This window comes from Trichomycterus rosablanca, chromosome 9, assembly GCF_030014385.1.
Source record: "Trichomycterus rosablanca isolate fTriRos1 chromosome 9, fTriRos1.hap1, whole genome shotgun sequence".
In the NCBI taxonomy this organism is placed as follows: domain Eukaryota; kingdom Metazoa; phylum Chordata; class Actinopteri; order Siluriformes; family Trichomycteridae; genus Trichomycterus; species Trichomycterus rosablanca.
In genome coordinates, this window is record NC_085996.1 from 2450441 (window position 1) to 2475094 (window position 24654).

The 24654-nt window shown below is 40.5% G+C and overlaps 1 protein-coding gene and 1 long non-coding RNA gene across 6 annotated transcripts; both read right to left on the minus strand.

The window, feature by feature from the left end:
• Positions 1-433: 433 nt before the first annotated feature.
• On the minus strand, positions 434-16683 carry LOC134320275 (uncharacterized). 5 transcript variants are annotated; one of them, XM_063001618.1, is made up of 8 exons: positions 15394-16683; positions 14796-15057; positions 14664-14698; positions 14491-14560; positions 11302-13764; positions 10570-10601; positions 3167-10218; positions 434-2449 (listed from the first exon to the last, which is right to left on the minus strand). In XM_063001618.1, the coding sequence occupies exons 2-5, from the start codon at positions 15049-15051 to the stop codon at positions 13085-13087; spliced, it is 1041 nt and encodes a 346-aa protein (XP_062857688.1). In that variant the 5' UTR covers positions 15052-15057; positions 15394-16683; the 3' UTR covers positions 434-2449; positions 3167-10218; positions 10570-10601; positions 11302-13084. The 5 variants fall into 5 exon arrangements, with proteins under 5 accessions (XP_062857688.1, XP_062857687.1, XP_062857685.1 ...); XM_063001617.1 differs by having other exon boundaries at positions 434-1546; positions 3167-3198; positions 14664-14701; XM_063001615.1 differs by having other exon boundaries at positions 3167-3198; positions 14664-14701.
• Positions 16684-20695: 4012 nt separating this feature from the next.
• Positions 20696-24095, minus strand: LOC134319734 (uncharacterized). The gene is made up of 3 exons (XR_010013561.1): positions 23960-24095; positions 22907-22975; positions 20696-21880 (listed from the first exon to the last, which is right to left on the minus strand). It is a non-coding gene; the product is annotated as an uncharacterized LOC134319734 (long non-coding RNA).
• Positions 24096-24654: the final 559 nt, after the last annotated feature.

Genomic DNA, 24654 nt, shown 5'->3' on the forward strand with positions numbered 1-24654 from the left:
AGAGTGGATTGAATAGTGGGTAGAACCAGGAGGTTTAGAGCCTGATTGAAGCGTATAAAAAGGATTTGAAACCAAAGACTTCACCATGAGCACGTGAGACATGCGTACCTGTCGGCTGATGAAGGAAGTCTCTGCAGGAAGAGAACCGTAGTTGAATCACTTATGCTTATTTGAATTTATGGTTTAGTCCTTTAGCAGCATTCCGCTACATGGGCTAGTTTGATTGAGCCCATTACAAGTGCATGGACCAGTGGACCTAAAAAATCATTCTCGTTATAATTTTTGTGGAGTAGGGTGGTGGGGTGGTTGATTTGGCTTATGGGGGCATGTCTATCACATGACTAGAGGAGGAATGTAAAACAAGCCGATTTGTGCTTTAATCATGTGTTCTCCAGAACTGTCCACTTTTCTCTCAACAAGAACAGGTAAATAATGAGCGGTGTGTCTTTACTTTATTGAAAGAAGACAAAAGAAAATATCACATTTATCATTTGTGCACATGAATCATGTTACATATGTGATAAACAATAATGTAGAGAACATCTTCACTAAAAGTAAAATTTACTTCAGGTCACATCCAGGAAATAAACTTTTATTCTGTAAAACATAAATGAGTGGAGGGAATGATGATGAGATAAACTGAGATCACTGAGGTTTATTATTACATGTTTTCAGGTGTAAAAACAACTTAAACTGTGAAAACAAACTCTTTTCTCTGCATTTTTTTTAAGACGGCCAGAGCGGGGAGGAAAACCTCTAAAATGCACCTCAGACACAGATTGGTAGGAACCAGAGTCTCGTTATACTTGATGTGCTGCTCTTTAGGTTCTTTAGTACTTAACATGACTGTTGTGTGAATGTTGCTCACAAACATCTGATAATGAATCAGATTCATCATTTTGACCGAGTTTCTCCTTTCATCAGTGATGACCAGAATTTTACGTTCTCTACGTGCTTGGCTGTAGAACCTACTTCCTGATTCTTCCTCATCAGTTAGTGGTTTGTTGTACACCATGACATTTTCAGTTACAAAAAATGGGTACTCTTTGTTTTCCACCATGTTTCTAATTGAGATGTTCTCAAGAACCTTGTTTAACTCTTTCTCACTCCCATCACATTGTTTCATTGCCCAATTCACAAGAACTCGCTCCTGCACTTTCTTCTAAGCTTTTCATTGTCCTTGTTCGTAGCTGAAGGTGCAGAACTACTGGCTAAGGGGTTCTTTTCCCACCTCACATGCCTGTAAATGATTCGACGGGTTGTAGTCTGTGTTCCTCTGAAAAAACAAATCCAGTAAACTTAAAGGGAATGTAGTGTCGTTCATTACATCAAGGAACCACCCAAGTTCATCGTTGTTTTTAATCTTATCCATGTCATCAGCATAAAAACACACTCTTTTTCAGCTTCTTATTTTTCAGATAATCCTCCAGAGCCTTCATTTCACCTTGATCGAGCTTCTTCTCCAGGTCATCAATCAGATTCTGGCTGTTTTTGGGATCAGAGACCCATTCGTCCAGTTTGGCCATGGTGGATACAGACCTGAGATCTGTTTTAAATTTAGACAATTTTCAGATAGTAAAAAAATCATCAACATAAAACATTTATTGTAAGATAACTAATGCCAAGTTCACACTACACGACTTTCCGAGTTATCAGGTCGCTGTACAGTTCACACTACATGACTGGATCTCTTGTAACCGGGAGTCTTTCAGGTGTGTCTGTATTTCACACTACAGGACTGATCGGTGATAGGGGGTTTCACACTACACCATCTATCACCAACTGGATCACCAACTTCTCTGGTCTCCCAAACTACGTTTTGTCACGAAAACACACGTGAGAAGTGACAAGGGGTTTAATGATACCACGTCCAAAAATACACTCAACAAGTAGCGAGCGATCAAAGTTTGTGTGCTGATGTGCAGCGTAAAATCAAAGAGGAAAAATAAATGAATCTGAGTGGATTTGGCAACACGACCAGCATGGATTGTTCTATAGTGAGTTGGAGGTTAATAAATATTGTTTGCAATGCAGCGTGGGTGTTTTGTAGAGAACAATAAGGTCAGAAATACTGTAAAACTCGTGTGTGTGCTGATGTATTCTGATATAAACTATATTACACCCCTGTACCACCTGTTTACACTCCTCCCCTGCGTTTCCCCTCACACCAGATCTTGCGTTCTTATTGGCTGTTCAACACTCACTGCCAGTTGGGCAACTCAGATCAGATATCTGACATACTAGAAATCTCGCTTTGACGAAAGCCGAGTTGTTCCCGAGCCGGCAAATCTAGCGCTGACCAGTCGCGAACGAAAATCAGGGCAAAAATCGTGTAGTGTGAACCAGGCATAAACGCACATGTACACCTACAGTGCTGTAAGAACCTTTTGGCCCCCCGTCTGTTTGAAAGTCTCAGTTACTGTATGTTTGTCACACTGAATGATTTCAGCTAAAGAAATAAAACATGAAATGAAACAAGTTGAGGCGCAGAGAACTTCTGAATAGAATTGCTGTACAGCGTTCTCTTTGTGTAACAGAGTTTCAGGTTGTATTTCTCAAAGCAGAGGCGATTTTCTGAAGTACTCCCGAGCCTAAGTGGCTGTATTTATCACAGTATCATGACTGTTTCTCATGCAATGATATCTGATAGCCCATTTTGTCCAAAAGGATTCTTGAACAGGTTCGGTTCAGGCTTCTTAAAACCTTGGTGCTTTTTAAAGAACTGGTAGCGTTTCCACCAGTAATTGGGAGCCGCAATGCGTCATAAACAGTGGGCGTGGCATGAGAAAAGTAACAGTACTAACACAATGGTGTAGCAGGTAGATTACCTGTGAGTGTTTGTGCTGTTTTTATAATTATCTATTAATATAATGAACTATTAAAAGATTTAGAAGGCGACTAGGTGTGAGACGATTGGTGAACCATTTGAAGGTTTCGTACATTTAACAGTGACTTCCACCCTCGACCCTCGATGGACTGAGACTGAGAATACACTGAATCTTTTCACAATATTATGTAGGGTAGATGGTGAATGACCCAAATTATTTGCAATCTTGCTTTGAGAAATGTTGTTTTTGTACTGACTGGCAATTCCTAATAAAGTTTTGAAGTTTTGAGCCATGACAGAAGCCCCCAGTTATAATATTTATAATATTTTTGAACTTACTTAGTGCAGCCATAGCTACATTAGTCTGGATCCTGCACATAATGAAAAAAAAAATTCAATAAAATACAGACTAAACCATAAATACAGCATGAAAAAGAATTTGCTCCTTCCTGATTTATTTAATTTTAGCGTATTTGTTTAAATAATACAGTTCTTGTCTTGTACTGTATATAAAATCAAATGACCCAGTGTGGAAAAATCTGGTCCTCAGACTTGGCACAGTTTTTCCCCAAATACCCTGATACAACCCTCCTATTTCTGTCCGGGCTTGGGACCTGCGCTAAGATCGCAATCTCTGAATCCATGGTACATAAAACAAATCTTGTTTTTGGACTATTTTAATTGAACACAGGTTTAAAATTTTTTTTATCAAAATTGAAAAAAATTGTCAGTTTTCCCTCTGGTTTAACTTGGGTTTGTATGTGTGTGTGTGTGTGTGTGTGTGTGTGTGTGTGTGTGTGTGTGTGTGTGTGTGTGTGTGTGTGTAATAGAGAGGTTTTTTCTTCACAGTGTCTCAGTTAGGATTGAATTCTGTGCACTTTGGCGCCGGTTACACAGCAGCGCTGCCTCCTCCAACACGTGTGAAGTTCTCTGTAGATTTCCTGTGTGTGTGTGTGGGTGTATTTTACTTTAAAGTTTTACTATTTTTAAATCTATTTAACAAGTCTTGGTTTATTTAAACTTGCTTTCATGCTCTGGTCATTATTTTTGTCACACTAATGTCACAGAAAGCCAAACAGAATCGTCAATAATGTGTTTCAGGCATCCACATACTTTTTATTTGTTTTATTTCCAGCGACAGAATCAACACAAAAAAAACTTTAAGAACATGGAAAATATAAACATAAAACTGTAAACTTTTCAGCTAATCATATTTCTAGACTAAACAGAGTTTTTACTTTCCGTCTAATGAAAGTTATGCCTGGTTCACACTACACGACTTTTGCCCAGATTTTCTGGTCGGCGCTCGGGAGCAACTCGGCGTTCGCTCTGCGATTGAAACTCGACTCTCAATCGCTATGTGTGAACTACTCAACAACTCGATCCAAACGACTGAAGAGAGATATCTAGCATGTCAGATATTTGAATCTGAGTTGCCCGACTGGCAATGAGTGCTGTGTCAAACAGCCAATGGGAACGCAAAATACGGTGTGAGGGGAAACGCAGGGGAGGAGTGTAAACAGGTGGGACAGGGGCGTAATATAGTTTATATCAGAATACATCAGCACACACACAACCTTTACAGTATTTCTGACCTTATCGTTCTCTACAAAACACCCACGCTGCATTGCAAACAATATTTATTAACCTCCAACTCACTACAGAACAATCCATGCTGGTCGTGTTGCCAAATCCACTCAGATTCATTTATTTTTCTCTTTGATTTTACGCTGCACATCAGCACACAAACTTTGATCGCTCGCTACTTGTTGACGTGCATTTTTGGACGTGGTATCATTAAACCCCTCGTCACTTCTCACGTTTGTTTTTGTGACAGAACGTAGTTTGGGAGAGCAGAGAAGCTCGCCTGCGATTCCAGTTGGTGATAGATGGTGTAGTGTGTGAAACCCCCTATCACCCATCAGTCGTGTAGTGTAAAATACACACCGACCTGAAAGACTCCCGATTACAAGAGATCCAGTCGTGTAGTGAGAACTGTACAGCGACCTGACCACTTGGAAAGTCGTGTAGTGTGAACATAAGTAAACTTAAAACACCAATTAATCTTCATTATTAAACCTGTAGAGCTTTAAAAACACAAAGTTCTGATTTTAGAAGCTGTTGTTTGTGGTAAATCTTCACTTACCTTTCAGGTGGCTGGATTGTAGAGCTCAGAAGTAACTTCCTTATTCTATTATTCTCACACTAGTGGTGGGTGGATCGATCCAAATATCGATAGTATCGATACCAACGTTGGTACTGGAATCGGATCGATACCAACGTGATGGGATCGATACTTACGTTTCAGTTTTTTTCTCGGCTACATTCAGTACCTTTCTCCCGTTTTATCAAAAATTGGACTTGTGTGTGTGTGTGTGTGTGTGTGTGTTTGTGTGTGTGTGTGTGTGTGCAAACTAGAGCTGGGTGGTTCCTGAATCACCCGGGTTAATGATTCGAATCTTTGTACTGAATCAGGAATCACGAGTCTGAGATGTCAATGAACCTGGATCCTATAAGTCCTCTGACTGGCTGCTGTTAAGTACACAAGACCAGTGATCAGACTCACGGAAACACCGGGATGATTTGGCTGAACCGGCTTCACTCCAGTCCGTGAATCTCAGTAATAAGATAAATATTCTGATAAACAAGCGGTTAAACACACTGGTGTTCGTTATGTGGCTGATTTTATGCACGTTATTATTATTATTATTATTATTATTATTATTATTATTATTATTATTATTATCAGTAGTAGTGATGTAGATTAGTAATGCAGCATATTTCCTTGTAAGCAGAACAACAACAAAATATAGTTATATTATTATTATTATTATTAACATGCAAATGCTTACAGACTACTTAATTACTGTACCACTTAAGGAGTATCATAGCCCCCATGGTAATTTATTGACTGTTTGTTTTTGTGCCACTGTGGCTGCCTGACTGGGTGAAGTTAAAATGGCAATTTATTGTTGACCATCCCCCTTGAACCCTTGACCCATTAATATACCCATCTGATTGCTAGGTGAGTCCACCCCCCTCTCCCCCATGATCAAGATTCCACTTAGAAAAAAGTGTCAACTTGTCACTGACAGGAGAAGTGTGAGGAGACAAGAGAATTAAGAGAGAAGGATTTATTTACAGAAGACAAGAGCACGGAGGACAAGTGATATCTAGATGCATTTTCATGCAGTAAATCAATCGCAATCAAGATGTCAGTAAAGTGACTCAAGTGACTCAAATGACTCAAGTGAACCGGATCACATTACTGAGTGACTCAGATTAACCTGAGTCCATAAAATGAACCGAATTTAGCACCACTATCTTTTACATATTATGCCTGGTTCACACTACACGATTTTTGCCCTGATTTTCGCTCGGCGAAAACAAAAGAATATCACATTTATCATTTGTGCACATGAATCATGTTACATATGTGATAAAGAGTAATGTAGAGAACATCTTCACTAAAAGTAAAAATCATCAAAGCGTTTTGAAGATTGTACATTTACTTCAGGTCACATCCAGGAAATAAACTTTTACTCTATAAAACATAAATAAATGAACAGAATGATGTTCCACGTGCACTGAGATGAACTGAGATCACTGAGGTTTATTATTACTCGTTTGTTTTCTGGTGTGAAAACTTCTCTTTTCTCTGTTTTTTTTTTAAGACGGCCAGAGCGGGGAGGAAAACCTCTAAAATGCACCTCAGACACAGATTGGTAGGAACCAGAGTCTCGTTATACTTGATGTGCTGCTCTTTAGGTTCTTCGGGCCTTAACATGATTGTTGTGTCAATGTCACACAAAAACATCTGATAATTAATCAGATTCATCATTTTGACCGAGTTTCTCTTTTCATCAGTGATGACCAGGATTTTTTTGTTTGTCAATTTCTACTTTATTGTACTTCATGAGGTTTTTTTGTTCTTCAGTTAGTGGTTCGTTGTACACCATGACTTTTTCTGCTACAAGAAATGGGTACTCACTGTGTTCTACCACATTTCTTATTGAGATGTTCTCAAGAACCTTGCTTAACTCTTTCTCACTCCCATCACATAGTTTCATTGCCCAATCCAGAAGAACTCGGTGCTGTGTTTCCTTTCTTCTAAGCTTTTCATTGTCCTTGTTCAGAGCTGAAGGTGCAGAACTACTGGCTGAGGGTTCTTCTCCAACTTTTTATTTATTTTCCAACTCACAAATATGGTCATATTCTAGATGTCATCTGTTCTAATAATGGGATTGTCAGTAAATTCTCTGGGCACTCTACCGGCCTATCTGATCACCTCTTTATTTCCTTCTGTGCCTCCTTACCCGTTCCCAAGTCTCATCCCAAACTGCTACGTTCATACTGAAATCTCTCTGCTGCTGATCCCTCTTCCCTGTCTACTCTTCTTAGTGTGTCTCATTTCAATGACATCTGTTTACTTCACTCTCTCGATGAGGCTACACTATCATACAACACAACACTGGCAAGGATTTTTGACACCCTGGCACCGATTAAGTCCCGGTTTGTGCCTTCCTCTCATTCTGCACCCTGGTTCAACGGCGAGCTTCGTGCCCTCAAAACGTTGGGTCGGCGCCTAGAGCGGCGTTATAAGAAATCTGGCCTCACGGTTCATTTTTTGGCATTTACGGACCACGTGGCCGATTATAAAGCGGCCCTAAATAAAGCTCGCTGTTTGTACTACACTGAGGTGTTTAAAAAAGCTGGTCAAAATCCTAAACGGCTGTTCACCACAGTCAAAAAACTAGTATGCCCCCCCAGTGACCCAGTTGTCCCTTCCCCTGGTTTGTGTGAGGCCTTCCTTAACTTTTTTAGTGACAAGGTGTCAACTATCTATAGGGGGCTTCAGGGTGCACCTGCATATGCCCCATCCCATCTTTCGCTGGTGCCTGGTTCTGAACTTTTCTCTTTGTTCCTACCAGTTGATTTTGCTGAAGTTTCACAAATCATCACTAAGTCAAAGTCTACCACATCCGCCCGTCTAGACCCAATCCCTACCTTCCTCCTTCAGTCCTCTGTGCCTGCTTTTGCTGCCCCTATCTGTCACATGGTCAATTTATCACTTTCTTCTGGCTATGTTCCTCCATCATGGAAACTCGCTGCAGTCGAAAGAGTCGTGGCATCCCAGCTGCTTGATTTCTTAAATTCTAATCACCTGCTCGAAGATTTTCAATCTGGTTTCCGTCCATATCATAGTACAGAGACTGCATTGCTTTGCGTTTTAAATGACCTCCTTCTGTTCGCTGACAAAAGGCTGGTCTCTATGCTTCTACTTCTCGAACTCACTGCCGCATTTGATACTATAAACCACACTATTCTTCTGTCCAGACTGTCCAATATTGGTCTTTCCGGCCTGCCACTTGCATGGTTTAAATCATACCTCTCTGACAGGCAACATTTTGTGCAGCTAGGGTGCCATGTCTCAAATAATGCATACATACATCAGGGTGTGCCGCAGGGCTCGGTCCTTGGACCATTGCTATTTATTCTATACATCTCTCCCCTGGGTGAAATTTTCCGAAATCACGGGTTAAAATTCCACTGCTACACGGACGACACACAGATTTATCTTAGCCTTAGGCCCTCTGATCCCTTTCCTCCTACTGCTCTCTCCAGGTGTCTTCAAGATCTCATCCTATGGCTGCGGGTGAATTATCTTCAATTAAATACTGATAAAACTGAGCTTCTGTATATTGGCTCGAAAGCTGCACTTTCCTCTTTCTCTTGCCCTGTTCTTCTCATTGGGAACACCTCTGTTTTTCCTGCTGCTACTGCACGGAACCTTGGTGTGACAGTCGACCCTCTCCTAACTTTTCAGCCCTACATCCGCTCCATCACAAAGTCTGCTTACTTCCACCTACGTAACATTTCTCGTCTTCGCCCCATGATTTCACCTCAGACAGCAGAGCTTTTGGTCCATGCTTTTGTTACTTCTCGGCTGGACTATTGCAACTCACTGCTCTATGGTCTTCCTAACAAGTCGATACGCCCTCTACAACTTATTCAAAATGCTGCGGCCAGGATCCTCACATCCACTCGAAAACACGACCATATCACCCCGGTTTTGGAGCAATTGCATTGGCTCCCTGTGCATAAACGCCTCCAATTTAAAATACTACTCCTTACTTTTAAAGCCCTTCATGGACTTGCCCCGGTCTACCTCTACCATCTGCTGACACCTTACAAACCCAGGCGTTCACTCAGGTCCTCCAATGCTGGCCTGCTGGCCACACCTAGATTTAGGCTGTCAACCTTGGGTGGCAGATCATTTAGTGTGGCTGCCCCCACTCTGTGGAACGCTCTCCCTTCTTCTCTTCGCTCTGTCTCTTCACTTCCACAATTTACATCTCTGTTAAAAACCCATCTCTTCAATTAACTATGTTTTCTTTTGTACCTCACTGAACTGTTTATTGTTCGATGTAAAGCGACCTTGGGTATCTTGAAAGGCGCTATATAAATTTAAAGTATTATTATTATTATTCTCCCACCTCACACACCTGTAAATGATTCGGTAGGTCTGTGTCCTTCTGAAAAAACAAATCCAGTAAACCTAAAGGGAATTTAGTACCGTTCATCACATCAAGGAACCACCCAAGTTCATCGTTGTTTCTAATCTTATCCATGTCATCAGCAGTGAGACACAGGGTGTGTTCGAAAAGCTAGTGTGCTGTCTACATAGGCAGCATTTTACGTCATCCTGTGCGCGCTCCCGAGAAGGAGGCTGTTCGAAATCCTAGATGCCTTAAAATCCTCACTTCTGAGGCATCTTATTATTTCAATGTTATTTTGGCTCAAGAACGAGTGAGCTCCGACGCTGCCTTAGTGATCAAGACAATCCCAGCATTCATGGCTGACGGGGCGGAGAAACGAATGGAGTTATTTTCAAACGTAAATAAAATATTACTGATTTTTAACTTGTATAAACTTGTACCGAGTGTTTTTATTTGCAAGTTCGGGCTTGTCAGGAAATTTAACCGTTATCGGTACATGAAGGGAGATGTTATTGACGTTAGCGTGCTGTGCTACCTCAGTTTATTGGTTTTAATGGCAAGATGCTAAATGCTAAACGTGAAATGCTAAACCCGATGTTATCGCTATCTAAGTAGTGCGTTCGAATAACCTGCCTTTTAAGTCACTGACTTATTAGAATACTCTCTACTAAGTCAGCTGCCTATGTAGACAGTAAGACAGCAAGGCAGCTCCCTAGGTTTTCGAACACACCCACAGACTCTTTTTCAGCTTCATGTCTTTCAGATAATCCTCCAGACCCTCCATTATACCCTGAGCGAGCTTCTCCTTCAGGTCATCAATCAGGTTTTGGCTGATTCTGGGATCAGAGACCCATTCTTCCAGTTTGGCAGTGGTGGATACAGACCTGAGATCTGTTTCAAATTGGATAGTGAAAAACCATCAATATAAAACATTTATTTTTAATTGACTAAAGCAAACAGTAACTGACTGTTTCTCATGCAATATCTGAGGGCATGAAAGTCTCGTACATTTAAAAGTGGCTTCCAGCCTTGCCCTACATCGACTGAGATTGTGAGTTCCCTGAATCTTTTTACAATATTATGTAGGGTAGATGGTGAATGACCCACATTATTTGCAATCTTGCTTTGAGAAATGTTTTTTTTTAACTGACTGGCAATTCTGAATAAAGTTTAGAAGTTTTGAGCCATGGCAGAACCCCTCAGTTTTATTATTTATAATATTTATAATATTTCTGAACTTACTTATTGCACCCATAGCTTCGTCAGTCTGGATCCTGCACATAACGAGAAAAAAAATTAATAAAACTAAACTTTCCATGAATCCATGGTACATAAAAACAATAAAAATTTATTATATAAAAATCTTGTCTTTGGACTTTTTTAATTGCACGCAAGTTTTAAAAATGGAAATAATCGTTGTTTCACTGAACTGAGGTAGAATAGAGGTGATTCTTCACAGGGTGTCAGTTAGGATTGAATTCTGTGCAATTTGGCGGCCTCTGCCGGTTACACACAGCGCTGCCTCTTCAGACACGTGTGAAGTTCTCTGTAGGTTTCCTGTAGTTCGTGGGTGTGGGTTATTTTACTTTAAAGTTTTACTATTTTTAAATCTAATTAACAAATCTTGGTTTATTTAAACTTGCTCTCATGCTCTGGTCATTATTTTTGTCACACTAATGTTACAGAAAGCCAAACAAAAACGTCAATAATTAGTTTCAGGCGTCCACATACTTTTTATTTGTTTTTATTTCCAATAAGTGACAGAATCAACACAAAAAACTTAAATAAAAGGGAAAAATTTAACATGAAACTGTACATTTTGCAGCTAATCATATCTCTTGACTACATAGAATCTGTCTGATGTAAGTAAGTAAACTTAAAACAGTAAATAATCTCCATTATTAAACCTGTAGAGCTTTAAAAACACAAAGTTTTGATTTTAGAAGCTGATCTCTGTGGTAAATCTTCACTTACCTTTGTGGTGGTTGGATTGTGGAGCTCTGTGTTAGTTTACCGAGGTTCTTGTGACCCTCACTGCGGTTGGAATAATAAAGTGTGTGGACGTCATAATGAGGCAAAGTCCAACACTGCTGAAAACTACTGGAATCATATCATGACATGAGTGATAAAAAAGATAAAATGCTCAGTTTTATTCTTGGGATTTTATTAATATTAACAGCTGATCTTATACAGTGACTGAATTAGTGGAACATAAACTTTAAAACGTTCAGCTTCAGTTTTCTGTGCAGGACACCAAAGTACACAGTGGCAGCTTGGCAGTGGTGGGGCTTAAACCAGTGACCTTTTGATCTAGTACCTTTACTACTGAGCTACCACTGCCCTGTCAAACCTAAAAAAACATAAAAAATGAGATTTCTTTTCTTCTTTCGGCTGCTCCTGTATGTAGGAGTCGTGTGTGATTAAAAACCCTGGTACGATGTTCTTCTGTTGGAATGCGGTCTCAGAAGGTTGGAATGATTTTTTCAGTCTGTCTGATATTAAAAGTAGTTTGATTTGAAACTTCTGTGTGACAAATATGCAAAAATAGGAGAAATTTTACAGCTTTGTGCAGGTATTGTTTTAAAAATCAATAAAAGAAATAAAAAAACAGTAAATATTTTTTTTCTGAGTATTTTCAGCACAGACGTCCTTAATCAGCCAGTCGACGAGTGTGGAAACAAAACAATGGATTAAAAAACATTCATGATCGGGGCTGCAGTGTGAAGCCGTGAACGTTAAAGACTCAAAATATTGAGAAATAATCAAAATCTTGGATTATATCTGAACAAATGGACGTATTTTCCCAGCGTAAGATGACAGTTTGGGTTTGTAACCTAGGCAAAACTCCTGTTCCATGTACTGTTCTCTGATCCTCCACAAATACACTAACGAGGATTTTCTTTCCGCCCTTGGATCGTTTTCAGATACGAGTCCAGTCTTTCTTTTCTTTGAATATTTTTGAACACAGCGAGAGCAGGAGCGAACACCTCCAGGATGCTCCTCAGGCAGCGATTTACAGGAACCTCGGACTCCTCAAAGCCGATCTGCTTCTCTTTAGGCTCTTTAGAACCTAAGAGGACAGTTTTCTGAATGTCACACACAAACATCTGATAATGGATCAGACTTGTGGTCTCTGTGGAGTTCTTCTTCTCATCCTTCACGACGATGATCTGTTCTTCACCAGTTTGTGGGTTCTTAAACACTGTGATGTTTTCAGCTATGAAGAACGGGTACTCGCTGTGTTCTACTACGTGTTTTACTGAGATACGGTCGAATAATTTCTTGAACTCCTCCTCACTGCCGCTGCATTGATTCATTAACCAGTTACAAAGCACAGTGCCGTACTGCTCGATTCTTCTGTTCGGCTGTCCTTCCACGTTCCTCCTCTTCTCTCTTTTTGGTTTTGGGTTCTTTAATGAAGACATGTTGGAGCAGTTGGCTTTCTTAAGCTCTTCACCCGTGTTCCTTAGTGTGTCCGTGCGTTTTTCTAGCCGTCCACCATCTGCGGACTGTAGTTGAAGGTCTCGGCTCCAAGTACTAGGGGGAACGTCTTCAAGCTTTGGAAAAATGATCATTCCTTGTGGTCCATCCGGCTCATCAAAATCATCTCCATGATTGTAACTGCTCTGCTGCTTATCTTCTGGCTCCAAACCTTCCACAACCAGACCACCGCTCTTTCTTCAAATGAGGTATCGACTTTGTCCTGTAGCTTGGACTGTAGCTGGACAACTTGCTCTTTTTGGCAAACAGAGGAACATTAAAAAAGGTTTTGAGAGGATGTTTGAGGAGGACAGTCAGTGTCGTCCATTTCCTGCTTTTCTTTTAATTCCCTGGTTCCTCCACTGCTTCTGACAGCTTGCTGAATCTGATCTGCGTTTTCTGTTGGGTGTGGAACGTCCGCTTTGAAGTCTAGGTCTGCGCTTTTGGACTCGTAATCCGTGACCTCCATGTTGTGTGTGTGACTGACATCAGTGACACCTTCACATATGAACACGTCCTCATTTGGGAACACAGTGTGAGGAAACACTCTGCTATTAAAACTTGAGCTGCATGAAGATCCGTATCCACTGCTGTTCAAATCATCTGCATTATGGTTTATGGAGTCGTCGTAATTACTGTACTGTTCAGGCTTTTTCTTGGCTGTTGAGGCCTTACTTCTGACCTTCTCAAAAAAGTGGTCAAGTGTATTTTTAGGAAATTTGGCTCCTTTAACGTCTGTAAGAAATGAACGAAGATCTTTTCTCTGTCTGATCTCGTTGATCTCTTTAGCAGTGAGACACAGACTCTTTTTCAGCTTTATGTCCTTCAGATAATCCTCCAAACCCTCCATTTCACCCTGAGCAAGCTTCTCCTTCAGGTCATTAACCAGTTTTTCACTGATTTTAGGATCAGAGACCCAGTCGTCCAGTTTGGCCATGGTGGATAAGGTCTTGAGATCTGTTTCAAAACCACACAAAGTTGTTGTTAATAAAATACACTTACATTTCCTGACTTGGTAGAGCATTTAAACAATTAATCATTAAAGATCAAATTAACAAAAATGTCAATGTGTGTGTTTACCAATTAATGTAAAACATTTACTAATAAAAAATCTTAAATGTCAGAATTGCAGCAATTTAATTCCACATCCGACTACAATCGACAGAAATCTTCAAAAGTAATAATAATAATAACAGTAATAATAATAGTAATAATAATAATGTTTTGATTATATAGCACCTTTCACAGTCTCAAGGTCACTTTACAGTAGAGGGAAAAACCAAAATACTGACTAAAAAGAAAAGTCTAGAGATTTAAAAAAGTGATATAAGAACAATCTTGGGGTGGAGAGTTTCAGGGCTTAGGAGCAACAGCACTGAAAGATCTGCCACCCTTGAGGACAGTTTAGTCAGAGGCGTAGAGAGGAACCTTCCACCGGAGGACCTTAAGGAGCGAGAGGGAGTGTAGGGGTGTAAGAGCTCTTAAACAAAAGCTGGGGCCAGACCATGGAGAGCTTTAAATGTAAGAAACAGAATTTTGAATTTGATGCATGATGTGATTGAAAGCCAGTGCAATTCTCTGATTTCAAACAGTGAAAGAGAAACTGGGAAAAAAACAGAGAAAAGACGAAAAGCAGATGAGAAGTGGCAGCAAGATGCGCACAACATACTCTGAACTCAGTACCTGGTGATGTTTGGAGATCACAATCTGTTTCATCCATGGCTTCATGGTTCTGGATTCTCTGTCTTTTTTCCTATGTGGGTTCACCAGAGAGAAAATGTGACTCTAATACAATTCTAAATGTCTATAAATCCCAGAGTTACAAACAGAACCGAAGCTTTCACCACGTTACTCACTCTCGAGTGGCTCGGTTCCGGAGTCTCTGTCTTTTCTGCTTTAAAATAAAAAGAACATGAATAACTGAGAATTCAGAAAATGTTCCATCTTTTTAATCTTCAGGATGAATCACACCGCATGAAGCTACTTACCCAGATCTTCCATCACATGAGACTCGTGTCTCTTCAGCCATTCTAATGTTAATTCATAGGCCTTACTGCTGTTCAGATGCTTATAAACTGTCCTCATCTGCTCCTCTTCTGGTTTCTGGCTACTGATCTCATTCAATGCTTCCTTAGAAATCACTTCCTTCTCAAGCAGACAATCAGCCAGACCGTTTACGCTCTTCACTCGGCCCACGATTTCACTCCTGTGGACCTTCAGGAACCGTTCGGCGGGGGACGCCATCTTCACCTGTTCAAAATCAACCACAATGTCGGTGCACTTTTTTATATTGAAGCATCTGTAATGGTTAAGTGGGTCAAACTGGTTAAGAGTAAGTCAGCATGAATCGAGCTTCAGCAACATTCACACCAAACTCCTCGCCCTGTGTCATGATGGACCTCACTCTCTCGATCTAAATAAATCTGAATCGTGAACTGGTTCTGTTCAGGCTTTTAAGAATCTCTGTACTATTCTGAGAACCGCCGGTGCTATTGGACCCGAGGATGTGTCACCAGCAGACGGGGCGCTGCACAATGCACGGCTGGAGTAAACATGAGCAAGAAGCCGAAGGAGTGCATAGATTACCTGTGAGGATTTGTGCAGCTGTTACAGATGTACAGGCAGTATGGATCAACTATTTGTGATAAGAGAACGTTCTTGTTCCTCTACAGCCTGACACGCCCTCAGATGTTGGCACGGCATGTTGAAGACAAAAAAGAGTGATTAGGTTTACAAACTAAAACACTGTTTGAAAATGGCTGTTTGTGCACAGAAATAAAGGAAAGGCCCTTCACCATACTGTTGCTATAAATATGAGAATATTTTATTTATTTGATGTTATTGATGTATAACTGATGTGCCTGTTAGAACCGTTAAAGAGTGAGAACAGCAAAAAAATCAGATTGTCCTATTTTCTATGCAAAATACTAATTCACTGGGCAAATGGCAGGAAACACCCTGGACAGGTCGCCAGTCCATCACAGAACACACACACACACACACGAGTAAATTTTGCAGCTCCAGTTGTTTTTGCGTGTGTGAGAGAAAACCCGGAGAACCTGATGGAAACCCACACTGACCCCTGCTCACCCAGCCTGCTAAGAAATCGAACCCAGGACTTTCTTGCTGTGACGCAACAGCACTACCCTTTGCGCCACTCTGCCACAAAAAATAATAATTTTGTTCATTGTTTATTACATGAATGTAACTGTTGGGTAGAAATGGCGTCAGTATAAACAAAATATGTCTTTTTCTCCACTTAGGGCTGTAATTCATGTTATTATCACAGTTCAGCAATATTCTTTTACATTAGATCAGTGCTTTTAGATCAGTGTTTCCTGTTTACATGGTTTCTTTCTAATAACACTGTGATATACAGCATCATAACTAACAAATGAATAGTTACATAAATAAATGAATCACTGAATATAAGGAGATGCACATTAATAGTCCAGAATTTTATCTTCAGGGGCAGTGATAGCTCAGTGGTTAAGGTACTGGACTAGTAATCAGAAGGTTGCCGGTTCAAGCCCCACCACTGCTAAGTTGCCACTGTTGGGCCCCTGAGCAAGACCATTAACCTCAACTGCTCAAAATCATGTTCAGGTCATAATTGTGAGTCGCTTTGGATAAAAGTGTCTGCTAAATGCCGAAAATGTAGATAAGAATCGTGTTTTTGGTGCAAGATATAAACTTTCACTTTCAGTTTAGTAACACATTTATTCATTATATTAGTTTAAGCATATTTTACACGACAGTGTTAATAAATTATTATTAACACGTAATAAATTAACAATAATAAATGTTTCATTTTGCAGCCGTAATAAAGAAAAGCATTTCTCACATCAGCAGCGTGAATATTAAACGTTCTTACCTGGCGGAGATCAGACTGTAGAGCAAAGAGGAAATGCCCTGCTCCTGATTGTGTCAGATAGAATAAAGGTAAAAAATGTCACACAGAGAGACGAACTTCAGACTCGTGTCAGGACTCGTCACGTGTGGGAGGAGAAACCAACATGGAACCTTCATTCATTTCTTTATTCAGACCTTCAACTGCTTTAGGGACAACTGTTTGAGGGACAGTGGTAGCCTAGTGGGTAGAGCTTTGGACTATCAACCGGAAGATTGGTGGTTCAAATCCAGGCTCTGCTATTCAGCCACTGTTGGGTCCTTGAGCAAGGCCCTTAACCCTGTCTGCTCCAGGGGTGCTGTATGATGGCTGACCCTGCGCTCTGACCCCAGCTCCCTGTACAACTGTATACGTATATATGACAAATAAAGTATATCTTCTTTTCATTGTCAGAGTCACAGTGGGTCAGGCACCATGCCCGGACACTGTGTGCAAGACATAAATGCGCTCTTTTAATAAAATGTGCTCCAATTCTCACAAACTCCAAAATCATGGAGGGGCACCACATACTAACGTTGGTTTTGAAAAAAAATGACCAACATGCTCATGATCAAATGTCCATATAGTTTCGACCACAGAGTATTTAATGGTATTTTTTTTCCTGTGAGTGAATTACTGTAATGCATACTTTAACCACAAAAACACACTGTTGTTTTTGGAAAGAATTACCAGTGAGGAGCAGGATTGGTGCTGTGGACTACTAACCGGGGTGCTTACACAGCATTGAAGACCCCGTCCACTTTTTATAGTCCCGTCTTCTCTCACCCAGCAGATTAGCGACTGATTTTGTCCGCTGCACCGCCTGCACTGCCGATTGTGCCTGCTAAGGGGCACCCAGACGACCGGTAACAATACTAATAATTGTGTAAACCAACGTGACATCAACAATGAAGTGATGTCAACAGTCTGTCTGTGGTACGAGAGCTACAGCTTGTCACTGTTAGAACTGATCTACCTGTTGAACATAAATGATGAAGTGTATGAACAACAAAAACTACAAACTGAATAATGAAAAACACTTTATTTTAATATAATTTGCAGACATTTTAAAATAAGTCAACTGTAATCAGGAAAATAAATCAGTAATTATACTGCAAACAACAAAAAGCATCATTTTTAATAAGCATAAAGCATTATATAACTTTGAGATCAAAGTTCGAATCTCAGCTGTGCTACTGACCGGCCAAGGTGGCTGCACAGGCACACGACTGGCTGGGTGTCTGTAAGTGGAAGGGACAGTGGTCAAGCGCTGCAGCAACACCCTCTGCTGGCCAGTCACGGTGCCTAACCCCATTCCCAAAGATATCATATTGCAGCGGCAGCTGTAAGTGACCCCACCTGACCTTTGTCCTTCCAAGTGGGTGGTGGCATTGAAGGTGATTATAACTCGTTTAATGAATACTTTCGTGTTTCATTTAGTTCTGCTTTAAGAAAATGTTTTAAAAATTCTGTACAATTAAATGTGACCGGATGGCTTCGGATCTTTGCACGTTTTCAAATCAGAGAGTACAGCTTTTTCTTTTGCTGGATGTTTTTGTACACAGCAAGAGCAGGAACAAAAACCTTTGAAATGCACCACAGATACGGGTCTATAGTGAAAGACCTGTCGATGCTCCTCTCTTCCTCTTGAGGACCTAAGACGATCGTCGATGGAATGTCACACACGTACATGTGATACTGGAGCAGAGTTTGTGTGTCGATTGAGAACTTTTTCTCATCAGTGAGGTAAATCATTTTATTTACACCAGTTTTTGGGTTCTTATAGTTCATGACATTTTCAGCCTTTAGAAACGAGTACTCGCTGTGTTCCACAACATCACTGATCAATATACAATCAAATACTTCCTTTATCTCCCCCTCACTGCCGCTGCATTGTTTCATAGCCCAGTTACGGAGCACAATGTCCCGCTCCGTCATTTTCTTCATCTTCTTCAGCTTATTTTCCTTCAGCACTTTCTTTCTGTTATTGTTTCTTTTCTTGGTCTCATTTAAAGGTGTACTTTGGTTTAAGGGTTGACCTGTAATGTCTGTAGCAAATAGTTTTGAAGAACTTTCAGCATGACCCAGTGACTGTACTTTATCTTGATCCTTCACTGCACCAGTCACAGAACTCACAGCTGGATCACTAAACCTACTGTAAACAGACGTGGGGTTAAAACGCTCATTTGGTTCATACACGTTCTCTTGTATGTCCATGTTTTCCTCTAGCCGTGCATCATCTCGACCCTCAGACTGGAGCTGCATGACTGATGTGTTTTGAAAACGGGATGAAAATTAAGTTTTACTGTGATTTGCTTCAAACAGACCATCAGGCTGCAGAGGCTTTAAAGAATTTTTGTAAAACTGCATATTTGGTTCACTGACCGTCTCCTGCACATCCATGCTTTCTTCTACTGGTTGTAGCTGGCACTGCTGGCCATCAAGAACATCTGGATGATTTAAGATAGCAGAACTATTTCTTTCTTTGAACTTAAGATCTTGCAGCCCCTCATTTTGCATGAGCTCATCCACTACAGCAGGTAGAGGGGTACCATAATGCTTATTCTGGCCCTGATGGCCATCAAGAACATGTGGATGATTCGGGACATCAGAAGCACTTCTTTCATTTAAGTTAGGATCTTGCAGTCCCTGGTTTTGCATTGGGCCACCTGCTACTGCAGGTAGAGAGGTACCGTAATGCTTATTCTGATCAACATCAAGAACATCTGGATGATTTGGGACATCAGAACCACTTCTTGCTTGTAACTTAAGATCTAGCAGTCCCTTGTTTTGCATCAGGAAATCTGCTAATGCAGGTAGGGAGGTACAGTGACGCATATTCTGATCATAATCATGATTGTCTGGAAGATTCGGGACATCAAAATTATTTCTTTCTTTGAACTGAAGACCCTGCAGCCCCTCAGTTTGCATTAGCTCATCCACTACTGCAGGTAGAGAGGTACCGTCATGCTCATTCTGTTCACCATCAAGAACATCTGGATGATTTGGGACATCAGAACCATTTCTTTGTTTGATCTTAAGATCTTGCAGCCCCTCGTTTTGCATTGGCTTATCCACTACTGCAGGTAAAGAGGTCCCATAACACTGATCAACATCAAGAACATCTGGATGCTTTATGACATCAGAAGCACTTCTTTCTTTACACTGAAATTCTTGCAGCCCCTCATTTTCCATTGGCTCGTCCACTACTGCATGTTGAGAGGTAGCGTAATTCTCATTCTGATCACCATCAAGAACATCTGGATGCTTTAGGACATCTGAACCATTTCTTTCTTTGAACTGAAGATCTTGTAGCCCCTTGATTTGCAATAGGTTGTCTGCTACAGCAGGTAGAGAGGTACCATAACACTTACTCTGGCCCTGATAGATATTAAGAACATCTGGATTATTTGGGACACCAGAAGCACTTCTTCCTTTGAACTGAATATCTTTTTGTTCCTTGTTTTGCATTGGCTTATCCACTACAGCAGGTAGAGGGGTACCGTAATGCTTATTCTGATTATCAACAAGAACATCTGGATGATTTAAGATATCAACCTTTCTTTCTTTAAACTGAAGATCTTGCAGCCCCTCGTTTTTTATTGGGTCATCTGCTACAGCAGGTAGAGAGGTACAATAATTCTCATTCTGGTCCTGATGACTGTCAAGAACATCTGGATGCTTTATGACATCAGAACCATTTCTTTCTTTACACTGAAGTTTTTGCAGCCCCTTGTTTTGCATTGGCTCGTCCACTACTGCATGTGGAGAGGTATCGTAATGCTCATTCTGATCACCATCAAGAACATCTGGATGCTTTATGACATCAGAACCTCTTCTCTCTTTGAACTGAAGATCTTGCAGTCCCTCGTTTTGCATCAGGTTGTTTGCTACAGCAGGTACACACGCGAGACAGATCTCATTCTGTTCACCATCAAGAACATATGGATGCTTTGGGACATCAGAACCATTTCTTTCTTTGATCTTAAGATCCTGCAGCCCCTCATTTTCCATTGGCTCGTCCACTACTGCATGTGGAGAGGTAGCGTAATTCTCATTCTGATCACCATCAAGAACATCTGGATGCTTTAGGACATCTGAACCATTTCTTTCTTTGAACTGAAGATCTTGCAGTCCCCCGTTTTGCATCAGGTCACCTGCTGCTGCAGGATGAGAGGTAACATAATGCTCATTCTGGTCCTGAAGGATATCAAAAACATCTGGATGATTTAGGACATCAGAACCACATCTTTCCTTACACTGGAGTTCTAGCAGCCCCTCATTTTGCATCGGCTTATCCACTACTGCATGTAGAGAGGTACCGTAACACTTATTCTGATCACCATGAAGAACATATGGATGCTTTGGGACATCAGAACCACTTCTTGCTTTGATCTTAAGATCTTGCAGCCCCTTGTTTTTCATTGGCTCGTCCACTACTGCATGTAGAGAGGTACCAAAACACTTATTCTGATGACCATCATAAAAATTTTTCTCAGATCTCGGAACATCTGATATTTGAGGTGTATTCTTAAACTGTACCTCCTGCAGGTCCTCTGTTGGTAGAAGTTTATCTTTCTCCTGGACCACTGTTGGTTCACATGTCTGTAATGATCGAGAACCAAGCTCCTCTGCTGGCGATACACAGCCCAGATCAGCGTTTTTGGACTCACTGTCGCTAGTTTTCTTCTCACTACATGGAACGCCAGTGACTATTGGGTGACTGATGGTATGAAGGCTTGTCACAACCTGTAACTGATCATTAGTTTGTGACAGTGAGCGGTCAGTCAAGCTAAATGACGATCCATATCTACTGCTGCCTGACTCTTCTGCATTTATCTGCATGAACTCTTAATCATCATCATTTTCTACCAACATCGATACTTTTGCAGCTGTAACGTGGTCTTTGTCCTTTTCAAAAAACAACCCTAACATCGATTTAGGAAATGTAGCTTTTTCTCTGTTCGAGAAACAACTTTAGTTCTTTTTTACGACTGATCTCGTTAATCTCTTTAGCAGTGAGACACAGACTCTTTTTCAGCTTCTTATCCTTCAGAGAATCTTTCAAAGCCTCAATTTCACCCTGTTTGAGCTTCTTCTCCAGGTCATCAATCAGTTTCTGGCTGTTTTCAGGATCAGAGACCCAGTCTTCCAGTTTGGCCATGGTGGATAAGGTCTTGAGATCTGTTGAAATGTAGATAATGTAGTTGTTTACACAGTGTATCAGATTTTCATTTGTACACTGGCTACTGCAGTTGAAGGTCAAAGCTTTGCAAACACTGGTAGGGAACACATTATCGTAAAAAGGAATTTGTGTCCTTACTGGTTTATTTTATTTTTGCATATTTGCAACTTTTAGTTTTTTTGCACCTCTTAAAAAAGTGTAATATAAGACAAGGGGCAGATAATTTGTCACAGCACACATATCATGACAGTACTACACTTTAAATAATTTTCTGCAATGGTTTCTTTTCTTTGACCGAATTATTGAAACCCAAACCCTGAATTTGATGCGTATAACACATTCCAATAAAAGTTACAGAATGTTGAAGTGGAGAAGGGTTTTGGGACTTAACAAAGATACAAGTTACCATCAAGGCATCTTTTCTTTGGAAGTTCGTAGTTATTTAAGCACGGTGATACCAGGCCTCATTCTGCCTGCACTACAACAGTGCGGCTTCCTAGACACAGAGTGTGTGTGTGCTTGACCAGCCTGCCTGCAGTCCAGATCCACAAGAAACACTGCAACAATCAGTGTCCTCAGTTCCAGACGCATTAAAAAGTCTCATTAATAAAAATGCTGATGGGACTTGGTAGGGAACACACCCCCGTCCTGACTTTTTTGGAGTTACAGCATCAAATTCTAAACGTGTTTCTATTTACAAACTAGAATGAGGTTGATCAGTGAAACATTAAGAATCTTTTCTTTGTACTTTTATCAGTTAAATAAAGATTTAAGGGAAGTAACACATCACACATTCTTCTTTTTACTGTCATGTATTAAACGTGACCCGTCTGTGTTGCTCAATTACAGATTAATAAATGATTGCCGTAGTTTTGAATTTTTTTATTGTCGTCCTGGTCAGGGTCGCGGATGGTCTGGTTTCACCAGGAAAGACTGGGTGCAAGGCAGGAATACCCTGGATGGGATGACGACATTAAAGCATTAATAGATTTTAGTGGGTTAGTAAGAATTTAGTTTTTACTTACTTGGAGAATTATTGAGACGGTTATCTGGTTCATCCACGCCGTCCTCTGTTTGACTCCTAAACCTCTTCCCTGTGTAAACATATAAGGAAAAATAACACACACACAGAAAAATCACAAATACCTTCAAATCATCAAGCAAGACCTTAATATACCTAAAAATGACTAAATGTATAAAGGTATTTTAATGATTTACTTTAAGTGTTTCAGCCAAATCAGTTATATGAAATAAATAATGTCTGGAAAAGAGTAGGGCTGGGTATCGCCACTAATTTCCTGGATCGATTCGATTCGATTCGATTCACAAGGTCCCGATTCGATTCGATTTCGATTCAACACATTTAGGCATATTTGAGTTACATTAACAGGTTTTGTTTAAATATGTACAGATGTTCAGAGAACGAATGTGCTAATTGTACAAAGAACATAATATTTTCATTATTAAAAATATTTGTGTATTTTGTTTACATAAATAATTACTCCAAAACAGAAAACAGTAACATTCATTTTTTATTATTATTTTATATGTCTGACACGCTACAACATTGTAAATGTAATGTAAACATACACCTGGCTGTTGAACAGCTTATGCCAAGTTTACACGACACGACACTCTGATTAACACCTGGTCGCTGTAATGTTCACACTACACGACTGATCGGCGATGGGGGTTTTTACACTACACCATCTATCACCAGGGGGAATCACAGGTGAGCTTCTCTGCTCTCCAAAACTACGTTCTGTCACGAAAACACACGTGAGAAGTGATGAAAGGTTTAATGATACCACGTCCAAACATGCACATCAACAAGTAGCGAGAGATGAAAGTTTGTGCGCCGATGAAATAAATGAATCTGAGTGGATTTGGCAACACGAGCAGCATGGCTTGTTCTATAGTGAGTTGGAGGTTAATAAATATTTTGTTTTGTAGAGAACGATCAGGTCAGAAATACTGTAAAACTCGCGTGTGCTGATGTATTCTGATAGAAACTATATTCCGCTCCTGAACCACCTGTTTACAACCTCGCCCCTGTGTTTCCCCTCGCTGTTTCTCACATTGATTGAGAGCCGAGTTTTGATCGCAGAGCGAACACCGAGTTCCTCCCGAATCCAGCACCGACCCGTCACCGAGCGAAAATCAGGGCTAGAATCATGTAGTGTGAACCAGGCATAACTTGAGCTTCTGCCATGCTGAACTGATGTGCAGATCAGATCTCGTTGCGCAAAAAAAAGACCGCTACCAGTCTGTGGGTCATTTATTACTGGGCCGCACAGAAAGAAAAAATAATTAGAGACGCTACAATAGCAATGAAAACACTGCGCCAATTTTCAACACACTTCAGGCGCTATTGCCTCCTATCACCACTAGGTGGGAGCTGCGTCTTGTTGCATTGAAAAAAGCTGATTTTCCATTATTGTGAGTTAGTTATTACACAGTTACATAGTTATTTTATTTTAAATCCTCCCACCCTGCCAGTCCGTGACATTATGTCTTAAATAAAACCGGTCCATGGTGCAAAAAAGATTGGGGACCTCAGCCCTATAGGTCAGAGTTTTACTGTGACTTACTCTCTGGTTCGGCATTGTCAACCTCATTTCTGTTAGAAATGTTAATAAATCAACCAACAAACCAATGATCATGATCAATTCTGTCATTTCTTACAGCCAGCAGTTAATATTCGGCTCCTTTAGTGAATAAGTTCTCTACAGAACTTGTTATCAAGCTACACCAGTAAAATGCTTAACTTTGC